Source organism: Spermophilus citellus (genome assembly GCF_964194105.1).
Source record: "Spermophilus citellus genome assembly, chromosome: 2".
NCBI lineage: Eukaryota > Metazoa > Chordata > Mammalia > Rodentia > Sciuridae > Spermophilus > Spermophilus citellus.
In genome coordinates, this window is record NC_138183.1 from 88,763,992 (window position 1) to 88,776,242 (window position 12,251).

Below are 12,251 nucleotides of genomic sequence, written 5' to 3' on the forward strand. Positions count from 1 at the left end.
TCCTAAGGAACCCCAATTTACCCATTCTTAAAATACCAAAGAGGGAGACCAAGAGGGCATCCACATAGCAATGCAGCCTGATTTTGCCTTTGCAGAAACCACACCACAGATAGCATTCACTAATTTGACATTTACCTCACATTCTACTAACCAAGAAAACTTTATGCCCTTCTACAAAGGGAAAGTAGAGTGTGCTGAATTTCTAGTTCCCTTAAATACTATTTGCATATATTACCTAGAAAAACGGCCCAATTTGCACTATCATACCTTGGCCAAAATAGATGAGCCTTTTTCAAGCTTTCTGGACAGTTGAAGGCTTATAGGTATTTTAGTGATGTGAATCAGGAACTGCAGTTACTCTACATTATCTCCAATGTTCTCAAACATTAAACTAGAATTTTTCTAAAAGATATTTAAAGCAGTCAGAATTGCACTCTTAGGCTCTCATTTTGTTAATTACCTTTTTAAACAAAATGGAAACTTAACTACTAGAATTTTACCTATCACCTGTAGCCAAGTTTAACCTATAAACTCCCAAAAAGTACTTCACATACACAAAACACATTTTATATTTATATATATATGCCACACACACACATATATAAGAAATTACTGTTATTTAGATTACTGTTATTTCCCTACAAGAGGAATGCTTCAACAGATTTTACTGTGTCAATCAACCTTCTCAAATCGGGTACACATCAAATCTAGCATCATGGGAGTTTTATTTGGAAATGAATTTTGGACTATCAATACAAATGCCAACACACTACACAAAACATCCACAGGAACTTTTTTTTTCATTTTTTTGAATTGTTCACAAACATTTCCTACATAATCCAACATACAACAGAGAAATGGTACATCTTTTCTTTCAATTTGCATACAATGGAAAAACAAGTGTGTATATATATATATACTTTTTACAAAGTTTAACTAATAGACACTAGCAGGTTGACAATTTAAAGTCTATAGTTGAGGAATTATCTAATAAAAATAATCAGAATTTATTCTGCATTAGCCACTTCCATAACCAAGTGTTATCGATTAATAAAACTTGCTGCCAACCAGGCATCTGATATATACTTATATCAATTTGTAGTATTGCTCCCCACCTTGGTTCTTCACAACTAACATAGAAAACTGCTGAAAAGTAGGGGCAAGCATTTGCAAAAAAACAAAAACAATCCCCAGCTTATTATAAGCATGAGTATGTGTATGATGTAATCTCTTCCCAAGCAATGGACTTTCAAACCATTAAGAAATCACCAGAACCAAATTTGCCAATATATTCTGTCTATATCCAAGAGATGCATTTATATCCAACAGAGGAGCTGAAAATCAAACTTAGTGTTTAGTTCAGGGGTGGATTGGGAAATTCAGCCACCATTGAAAAATGTCTTAAAAAATAAAAAAAAAAGACCACCAAAAATAGGTTCACTAAATTTATTTTAAAAATCATAAAACGTTTCTTACAAAAGAGCATTACATTCTGCACACTGCTCTGAACAGATGCCAGGGACATGTGGACTATTGTTACTTTCCTCCCTGTCCCACCCCCCAAAATGTTTACAGTGACCACAAAGCAAGGTGCTCACAATAATTACACGGGGGGATTTTTTTTTAAACCACCAACAATGAACAAAAAATAAAATTCACTCACTCTGCTGCTGTTTCAAAATTTCAATGTTAGTTTTTGCACGCCCTTCCCCCCCCCAACCCTGTTTGTAAGGAACTAAAACATTACATCTGGTGAACAGCAAAGATTTCACTACACCTCAAATGCAGAACACCTATGAAGCAGAGGAATGTTGGCTTTTTAAACAGAAGCAGATAAAAAAAAAAGATGCAGGACTCCTTCAGTTCTTCACTAGTCTTAGAAAAACTTTCCAGAATACTGCTTCACACTATAAAAAAGAAAAAATATCTTGCATTAGAATCCTTCAACATCTGCATACTGCTTCACACTATAAAAGAAAAGAAAAAAAAGTACGAATTAGAATTTTTGTTCGTAACATCTTAATCAACATTAAGACAATTCAATGCTAAATTAAAAAAACATGTCCATTACAACTAGAAGACTTAAAAAAAAACCATTGGCTATCACAAATTAAAGCAATGTAAAAATTCAAGAAAAATGATTAATAGTAAATCAGACATTAGTAGAGCAGAATTAAGAAAATGAAATTGAAAGTCGTTAATATTTGGTAGAAAAGACAAAAGAAATGCCAGTAAGGTGGGAAATGCTGCATTTTACAGCACCAATCGTTTGTCCTGTAGAGGTGGCCTGTGCCATATGGCAGACTGTGATTTGTTGTCAATTTAGTTATCTAAAAACAACAAAATCACTAGTCTTCCACACAGAACTAGGCCAACATCCAATGAAGCTTCTACATTTTCTACAGGCTCTGTATAATTTATAACAAGTGGTTTTGGCAGCAGTTTTCACCAGAGAAATGAGAAGTTTGCTTGGTTAAGGCTTCTTCCAGCAAGATTAGTACTGAATGTCTTCGTTTTTAGTAAGAAAGCAGAAGAAAATTAAGGCAAAGCTATTAGAATGTTTAGTAGGTCCCCAACTGACTGAAACACCATGGTTTCTAAAAGAAAAACAATTGAGAAGAAAAGCTTTTAAAGTTTTTAGTATGCATAAGTCAACAAAAAGCTAAACTCAAACTGACCTGTTCTGCAGCAAATACTGTGCATTCTGTATCTGGTCCTGTGTTCCTGTAATGGTAATGATCCGATCTTCGGATCCTTCTAAAGGCTCATCAATTTTGATCGAGGCTCCGGACTCATGACGGATTTGCTTAATCCGCTGACCACCTTTGCCAATAATAGATCCAGCCAACTGAAAAGATTTTAAAATACAGTATTTATGACATCTTGAAGGAACACTTACTTATATTTTGTACCTATTAATTTGTTCAAACACACCTTCCCTTAAGGTAATCAAGGTGTGGATTAAGATGTATTCATATCACATGCTAAATATTCTCTTATATAAGTTAATTACAGGTTCAAAACCCTTTTAAAATTAATGGGCACTGAGTATCTACTTGACCACACTCAAAACTGCTAAGTGACATCTCACTGAAGCCCTTATAACTTTTAACATAAACTTATGAAACGAAATAAGTAACAATCACAAAAAAATTATTCATTAAAATTTTCCTTAAGTAGAGATACTTACATCTTTGGGAATAGTTACTTGTGTTGTAATAATAGGTCCACCAAGATCACCATATGAGCCACGACCCCCTGCATAGGAATAATCTGATTTAAATAATGAGTATTAAGTTCACTTTAAAAGTATGAAATAATGTTTGATTTCATAAAAAAGAAAACTTACCATATCCAGAGCCACCCTAAAAATAGAAAAGAAAAAATAGAAACATTACTTTGTCATCAAAACAACTCATTAATACTCAAAAATCCCTTGGTTTAGGAAATCAAAGCCCTCCCATATTCTCCCTAATTTATTTCTAATAAGTAAACTTTCAGAAGACAACCCTCAGAAAAATAATAAAAAAAGATTCAGGTACACGATATTCCAAGAAACAACAACAAAAAATTTTATGAGTGAAAATAAAAAATTTGCTGGTGAGTAGATAAAGTATCTTAGATTACTACTAACACACTAATTCCGATACTCAACCTGTGGTTCATAAGCCATCTGCCATTCTGATGGGCTCCATGTATCTATTGCAGAGTCCCAAGTTTCATCAGCACTGAAACCAACCTGTTAGAAGATATAGATTGACAACTTATATTTGTCAGTTACTGTTTTTATATGTCCAACTATTTTTCATAACTAAACCAGACAGTGGGCAGCAATTAGATATTTGGGGTCAGGAGTAGATTCAATAATAAAATCTTAATATTCCAGCAGCAAACAGAAGTGACAACTGTCTCAGTGTCTATTGAGATGTTTTAAGAACATTTTAAAATTACTATTATTTTCAAAAAAGATTACAATTTTGATTTTTAAGACCCTTACAACCTTCACATAGACATTAATAGAAAAGCTCTTACCATGCCATCGTAGCGATCTCCAGGTCTTCCTCTTCTGTCATAGGCCATTAAATCTCTGCAAACAATCATGTTTATAATCTGTTTATAAATACCACACAAATCGAAACCCACCTCATCTAACCCAATTAAAGCTATTGTATGTTAGTCTGCAAATGGACAAAACAAAACTTACCCTCCTCTAGGTGGTGGTGGTGGAGGAAGAGGAAGATTCCGAGCTCTGCTTCCACCCCGGCCACCTCGACCAGGAGGAGGAGGTGGGGGTCCTCGACGAGGGCTCATATCATCATAGTCTCTTCTAGAGGGAGGCATGGGACGCCCACCCCTACCAGGTGGCATTCTGTCGAAACCACCTCTTCCCCGCATGGGAAATCCCACTGGACGGCCACGGCGGTCATCAAACATCATCGTAAAACCACCATAATCGTATGTTTCATCATAAAAATTAGGATCATAAGGCTGTGCACGTCCTTTGATGGGAGACTAAAAACAAAAATATAACAACCTTACAGATGAAGAAAACAGCTGTGATTCATACCAACCCTTCTTCAACAAACTATTTTTACTAGGAGGCAGTACTTTTTACAAGAATAGGAACACTTAGGCAAAGACAACTGTAGGAAGGAAGAGATTTAAAAAACTTTTGGCAAATCCTAAGCAAAGGTGAATTTTACTACCTGCAGGGGGATGGGGAGAATGGGATGGGGGACACAACAGACTCCCTCTTCCATAAAACTACAAATGCACATACCACAACAGACTCCATGAAATGACTAACTCGGGGGGATTGTGAGACCCACTATCTTGGGCATGAATATAATCCATTCTAAGGTGAGGGACAGGGACCAGAAAGCATGCAATGTAGTACAACTATAAGTAGCACTACAGGGTGCTACTTCAAGACCAAATCCATTTAATAGTCAGTGGGAAAAACTGCTAGGGAAAGGGCAAATAAAGACTATCAATCCAAACATTCTGAAACTATATTTCTAAAAGAAATCATTTCATGAATTGAATGTAAACAAAAATTGTTCTGAAGATACCTCAGATATAAGATCAAGGATGATCTTTATGCACTCTACAACCCTATCAGGCTTTCCTCCAATAAGAACGACTCTGTCAGTGGAATGAGGGCAGCATTCCTGGAAAAGCTTGATTGTTGTCTGAGTGTTCTACAGCAAATTTACAAAGAGAAAAAACAGTTAAGAAATAAAACACTGAAAAAGCTTCCTAGATTCATTAATTTGCATTTGAATTCAGACCTCCTAGTATTAAAATGTGACCAATTATTGTAGAATTTTGGTAATAGCGTAAAAATGGACAGGAGGTGCATGTAGAACTGCCAAAGCTTTGTTATTTTAAATAGCAATAGATAAAAACAAAGTAATGCCTTTACCTCTCGAAGTTCTTTGATTTTAGCACCTTTAACCCCAATAATTCCTCCTGCCAGACTCTGATGAATCAACAGTCTCAACTCACAGTCAAAGTCGCTTCCTTTATAGTGCTGGTACTGTGGAGGGAGAATTACAAAATTTCAGACTCATCTCAATAATTCCCCCAAACACACTTATCAGCTATAAGCATAATTTACTGTTGCAGTGAGCAACCTGAATTTATATTTCAATAACTTTACCAGTTATGTGCTTATTATCCTCAATAGCCAGGCCCAAAAAGGACATTCTGCACCACCTTAAAAAACTATTTTATTTTCAGGTCCTGCAACACCATACCCACACTGCAGCCATTTAGCATGTCGCTGTTACCACAAAATTATTATAACATTCAAATAACACCATAATAAAAATGACTGCAAAGCACTTTGCAAATGTAGTTAATTCCCACTGCAGCATGGAGCAGGGTCAACAGTGAGTTGTAAGACCATTCACGTATCATGTTTTTAAGCCTTTTTCTGTAGAGATGGGAAAAGCACACTATGTTAAAATAAAATTGATCCTATGGGCCAGGCTCCATACTTCAGTGGGGTTCAATGGCACTATGACATACATTTAAGCATTCCACAGCATCAGATTCGAGCGGGAGCTGGCTGGTTGCAGTGGGTGATGGCAACTGCAGGCCCTGAAAGTAGAAAAATAAGAGTAATAGGTTAAGTGTCTAGCGTGATCAGGCTATTGTCGCATATATTGGTAAAGCTACTATAACATCTTGCTCTATATTAAATAATGAAAAACTGCTTATCTAACAGTAAGACTATACTTCTCTACATACTTATTACACAAAATTTTAACATTCTAGTTAAACCCAAATAATTCCTTTTCATGATGTCCCCAATGTCTTTATAATCATAAAACACTTCCTTTAAGACTAAATCCTTTAAAATATGCTAAACCCATGGCAATGCACAACCCCAAGTTGTTCATCTTTACAAAAGTGGCCAGCTTGAATCGTATATAATAATGCTGTGCATGATACAGCAGGTTCCAAGATACTGCTGCTACAAACTCATTATATCCACTTTCTTTCCCTTCTCCATTATGTCCCAATAAAACATTCTTTAAATAATCCCCCTAGTAATTGCCAAATACATTCTTTAAAAAAAAAAAAATGAGCCTACCTCTTCCAAGGTAGGGATGATTTTCTTCAGAATTTCTCCAATTGTTTCAATATCAGCACTGATACTCAATATGCTGTCAAACATCACAAATACCAGATAGTACAAAAAAGGTGGAAAAGAAAAATGAGTTCTGTGCTTGTCACCAGTAGTCATACAAACTTTTAAAAAGGAACAATTATTTAATATTCCCCATTTAAAGTAACCTATTTAGATTTTTCACATGCATTTTATTTATGCCCAATACAGACATGATAACAATATTAGGAGACTTGCAGAGAGACAGAGAGAATGGGCTTTTGGAAGGGCTCAGATTAAGTGGGCAATATATTGACCAGAACTGAAGCAGAGTTGAATATTTATGTTCCCCGCCACCAAGTTAAGGATACCCTCGCTGTTACATTGGTAAAACTGGCACACCTTCTCTTAGGCAAAGTGGGGGAATATGCAAGTGGTGAACATTGTATCTGGAATAAGGTTATGGATACCAGTTAGAAATTAGATCACTAATGGGCTCTGCAAGAAAACAAATACAAATGCAAGACAAAACAAAGACAACACAAATGAGAAGTGAAGGAAAGTGAACCAGAGTTAGCATTTCATCAGAAAAAATTATGAACAGGCAATGTTGGGAAGCAAGGTGGGCCACAAAGACAGAGCGAGAGACTATTTTTGTAACAATTTGATTTACAATGCAGCAAATATGCAACACTTGAAGCTGTGCTCCTTCCATCGAAATAAAATTAGTGGATCGTTTGGGTGGGCAACTCACGGTAAAAGTTCAGTGACAAAAAGACTTAATGGGGAAAATAAGACAGAAACTTGAAAAACAATACACCGTCTAAAGGGGATACTATTTAATTATATAAAAGGCAGGTAATAAAATACATTTCTCTCTTTCTAATCAGGCAGTGAGGCATAAACTGTTGGGACATACCGCTCGGGGCCACTGCTGTCTGGGACTGAAACACTGGCATTGTACTGCATTGGTCATTGGCGTTCGTGGATGTTGGCATTGGGCATGGGCATTCAATCAGAAGTTGTCAAGTATGGTACCCGTTTGGCAACGAGCACATTTTTGGGCATAGCCAACCAGGGTTTTCACATGGGCGTTCAGGGGCGGATGGGCCAACGTCATGGTGGGCAACGCAGGGGTAAGTCGATCCAGTACATGGGCAACGGAGATATATGGCCAAAAAAACAAGGAGAGGGAAAAGGGGGAAAAGCAATAAATTTTAATTTAATACAAACTATACTCATACTCTCAATTAATGAAACAAGCTTAAGTTGTTCTGAAGACTAACACAATAATGGACTTCTCTATATCTGACCGTGGCTTAACATTTAAGGATCTTAAATGATGGTTCTAGGCTTTTTTTTTTTTTAAACAAACGATGCTTCAGTAGCAGGCTGGCTCATGAGGGTAGACACAAAACCTGTCATGACTCAAAAGTTTACTGAAATTCCTGAGGAAAATGGGGAATTTAATAACCCAGATAATACCAGAACATCTGGATTAAGAGGAGAGAGGTTTATAAAAGACAAAACAAAAATTCCCACACCAAAAATCCCAACTAATAAAAGACTCTTTTCCTGAGGTTTTAAAACGCATTCCTAGATCTTAAAAGGCAGGTATGTAAAATTCTAAACAAAATTTCAAGTTCAGTTTACAGTATCAAGAGGAACATACAAAGATCTGCGACCAAGAAGAGAAATGAAATACTGTCAAATAAGTATTCAACACAAAGTTATTTGCCTCAATTTTAGCAAGAAAAACATTCAGAAATGTGTACACTATGAAAAAAAATCCAGAAATTTTGGTGTAGCCAAGTCCTATAAATACACTAACTTCTGATGCTGCCAATACTTAAATGTGTCTAATCACAAGAGTCAACCCACTATAAAATATGAAGACTCGATTCATAGGCATTGACAAAGTTTTCCTGATTATAAGTGTCCTTTATCCATATTTAGATCATGCAACCTCAACATTAAAATCTTGGTGTTCCATGTGCAAGCTGTTAAAGAACAGATGGGTGCTTTAAAAAAAAAGGAAAAGAAAAAGTTCTGGGTTCAATCAGCCACCTTCGATGGTTTTGGGTAATATTGTCATGCACATGGGAAATGGTGCAATCAAGGGCTTTTACACTTTGTCATTATGTTATCTTGCTGTGAGTGAGTAATTTGGTGGAATCTTATTAGAAAGTGAAAAGGTTTATGTAAACCTTTCACCCTGCTCAATCTAGGCTTGTATAAAACAGGATCAGCAAACCTTGAAATCATCTATGTAATTAATTTTTACAAATGGCTTGTAGCTACATTGTGACTTCTAAGATGTAAACCTTTAAAAATTCTAGAAACACATAAACTGAATCTGTTTGTTCAGTAATTTAAATCTATACTTACGTCTGTCCGGAGAGCCTTAATATTCTTGCCTCCTTTCCCAATCACTGCCCCAGCATTCTGGAAAAGATGTAAAAGAAAAAAAAATTATTTGGCCCACCTTTAAAAATAATCTCTACCTGTGTCTTTTGAGTTTAACTAAAGCATATCCAATATATTTGAAACAGGACTGGAAACCTATCAGATATGAAAATCAATCACAGGGGTGGATGACAACATGGGAACCAAGATTCTGTATGTGCTACAAACATTAAGGTTTTAAGGAATCATACCCTCCCCTTCCCACTCTTGTAGTTAGACCTGTAATTGTTCACTGCAGCAAATGTTTTCGCTGCAATTAATTGTAATCACAAAATTGAACACTTTATTCTTCATCTATAAAGCTGTGAAGCTTCACCAGAATTTACCTTGATCCATATTCAAATTTTCAAGAATAAAAGTTCATACCTTGCTCTGAAGCAGAATTCGTAATTCAACCATCTCATCAGTGTTTCTAGATCTTTTAAATGCTTGCTCCTCTTCCATATCTTCTGCAGGGCGCTTACCTAGAAATTAAAATTCAGATTTCAAAGAAGGCATTTTCTTTTTCATAGAAAAAGCACTATAAGGCACTACTACATAGTCTATGCTTCCTTTAGAAGTTATCAAACACACGCTAAGATTCTTGGGAGATTTTAGAAGTTACAAAACGCATGGAAACTTCTTGCTCATCAATAAAAGCAAACTCATAACTGACATTTCAGATACAAAATTTATGTAAGAGGTACCAAGAACACATTAAAATTAACAGAATAGGAAAATAACTAAACAAAATGTCTTCTCACCAAATTCACCATTGGTTTCAGTGTTGGGGAAGGTTTCCTCTGGCTGTTCAGTTTCCATTTTCTTGTATTAAATGGACACACCAATCTGTTGGAAAAATAAAGAAACCTAGTACATATGTGGCTGACTGGAAAATAAGCTGTTCATCTTGCCAGATTATACTCTTTAAAAAACAGAGCTTTGCTTCTACAACATACCAGTTATTATATTTCCTTGCAGAGCAAAACTGTAGTGTTCTGGGCAGGACCAATAACTGACACACTACTGCTGCAGTAGCCTATAAAAACCAACACAAATCAGTTTTTCTTCTTTTATATTCCCAAATAGTAATTTCTGATCACAACACTGACTTGAACATGACAAACTTGAACATGACCTATTTCTAGACGCACTCTTCATTTTTGGATCTAAAAATCCAAGGAATGTCAATTTTTGCAAAAGAAAAAGCAATAATTTTTAACCAGGGAATTGTCCCTCACCATAGCAACTCGTTTCATTCTGTACTCTCATTAAAGCCTAAAAAAGCCTAACTCTGTGGCCTCAATTTTGCCCACCAAACATTTCATAAGAAACAATGCATCTTAATAATCACAAAAGACATTAAAATTTCAAACTGCTTTTAGGTTTCTTCGTCGACTTGAAACTATTCCCTGAAATCTGGAAAGTTTACACATGCAAATGTAAACCATATCCAAGGAGATCAATCTAGTGAACGGATAAATTCTAAAACGTTGATTAAAGATCAGACTCAAACTACCACTATTATTCAACAAAGCTAATGGAGTTCTTGAACTAATACCGTGACTACCAGAATATTAAATTAGGCTAAAAATTAAAAACTGTGTCATCAGTAAAAAGCTAAAAATTATACTGCCACAATGTCGAAAAGACCGGTAGATAAGACATGTGCCTCCCCCCAACCAGTGGCTAGAAACACGGGGCTGAAAGTCACAATATTTATGCCTCCTATTCTACCAAAACGTTTGTTGATAGTATCACTCTCCTAACGACCAACTGAAACGACATCCCTTCAGCCCGTCAGTCAGTTCAATTCCCAGGGCGAGGAGACGATTTAGAAAGCAGACTTAATGGGGGGGGGGGGGACCCCCAACAGCGTCGTCCAGTAAAGACAACGCTGCCGCGCGCGATTCATCCTTCAGGTCCTGTAACCATTTCTCAAGTCTCAGAAATTCGTTCCGTATTTGCTCGACCAGCCGAGCGCAAACATGCCCTGCCTTCCTAATCCCACCTCCCAACACCCGGACGGGCAACAGCCAAGTTAAAACTTGAAAAAGCCAGTTCAAGTAGAAGCGCCGCACCTCTCCTCACCCGGATCCGACAGGAAATGGCGGCCCGCGTAATGGCGACTACGTGCTACTAGGCGGAGCCGAGAGCGGACCCCCTCCCCCACCCACCACGCGGTCCCGAGATCTCGTCCCCCGCACCCTCCCCCCCCCACCGACCGGGAAGACAAAGCAACGGAAGCAGCCCCGACCATTCCACGTCCCGCTCCAGCTCCGACCTCGAGTCCCGATAGTCACAAGTGCGGCGCGCCCCACACAAAGAAAGCGGCGCCGAGGCGTCCCCACCGCCTCGGACACCCGCCCACCGGCTTTTCTTCCCTCTATAAAACGCGCCCAGTTCCCAATATTCCAAAAGTACACCTTATCCCACAGACACTTGCCTCACGAGCCCCTCAAAGTCTCTAGTACCACAACGCAACAGCAGATATACACTTAGAGAAATGGCGGAGGTGGGGGAGGGGAAGCCGGTCAACGTTTCCCCTAAGAGAAGCGGCCAACTACCAAGCAGCCCTAGAACGCCTCCCTCAAGCGGTAAAACTGCGCTACGACCCTCACCGCACGCGCTGCCCGCTCAGCCCCACTCCTCACCGCGCGAATCTGCCGTCCCCTCACGGCCGCGCCGCTTCAGACGGTCACAGCTAGACAGAGAACAAGCGCAGGCCCCCTCCCCCGCCTTCTCACGCCCTCCCACCCCGCCGTCGCGCCCAATTGGCTACTCGGGCTTCAGCGGTGGCGCGAGGACGAAGCGATTGGCCCAGAGATGCATCAATCAAGGCGACAGAAGAGGCGAAAACTGCGCCTCCAGCCGGCGCCTCCCTTCAGGCTGTAAGGCCACGGGCCCGAGAAAGCCCAGGCTTGGAAAACGTCAACGCAGCCTTTCAGGGATACCATCCCTCCGCCCGAACCCATAAAACCCAAGTCCCAGTAATTCCAATTACCTATGGGCCCCAAACAAGTGAAATGCAGGCAAATCGTCGAGGTCGGTGCAGCAGAGAAACAGAGAATAATGGCGACTGCAGTGCTGTCGCCTGGAGCGCCCTCCTCCTTTCTCGTTCGCGCACTGACTAGCCGAGGGGAGGGGAGGGGGAAAGCGTCTCGCGAGATCTAAAGTCTGCTTGGTTCAC

At 38.6% G+C, this 12,251-nt stretch overlaps 1 protein-coding gene across 8 annotated transcripts; it reads right to left on the reverse strand.

Annotated features, from left to right (window-relative positions):
- Positions 1-706: 706 nt before the first annotated feature.
- HNRNPK (heterogeneous nuclear ribonucleoprotein K) lies at positions 707-12,209 on the reverse strand. Of its 8 annotated transcripts, XM_081266521.1 has the most exons (17): positions 11,716-11,780; positions 10,021-10,100; positions 9,826-9,910; positions 9,449-9,546; positions 9,005-9,061; positions 7,536-7,579; positions 6,602-6,674; positions 6,034-6,105; positions 5,426-5,539; positions 5,073-5,201; positions 4,205-4,512; positions 4,033-4,087; positions 3,656-3,739; positions 3,350-3,365; positions 3,191-3,273; positions 2,679-2,848; positions 707-1,967 (listed from the first exon to the last, which is right to left on the reverse strand). In XM_081266521.1, exons 3-17 carry the CDS (start codon positions 9,881-9,883, stop codon positions 1,934-1,936), a joined length of 1,395 nt encoding a protein of 464 aa, XP_081122647.1. In that variant the 5' UTR covers positions 9,884-9,910; positions 10,021-10,100; positions 11,716-11,780; the 3' UTR covers positions 707-1,933. The 8 variants fall into 8 exon arrangements, with proteins under 8 accessions (XP_081122647.1, XP_081122650.1, XP_081122649.1 ...); XM_081266524.1 differs by lacking the exons at positions 10,021-10,100; positions 11,716-11,780 and adding an exon at positions 12,066-12,207 and having other exon boundaries at positions 707-1,907; positions 3,191-3,258; XM_081266523.1 differs by lacking the exons at positions 10,021-10,100; positions 11,716-11,780 and adding an exon at positions 12,066-12,207 and having other exon boundaries at positions 3,191-3,258.
- Positions 12,210-12,251: the final 42 nt, after the last annotated feature.

Bases quoted from the DNA above. Each gene is read 5' to 3' on its own strand.
- HNRNPK (XM_081266519.1), bottom strand. From the start codon at position 9,883: ATGGAAACTGAACAGCCAGAGGAAACCTTCCCCAACACTGAAACCAAT. The intron at 7,580-9,004 runs GTAAGTATAGAT...TGACCAATGCAG, and splicing joins TTAAGGCTCTCCGGACAGAC to TACAATGCCAGTGTTTCAGT. The intron at 2,849-3,190 runs GTAAGTATCTCT...AAATCTTTTCAG, and splicing joins AAGTAACTATTCCCAAAGAT to TTGGCTGGATCTATTATTGG.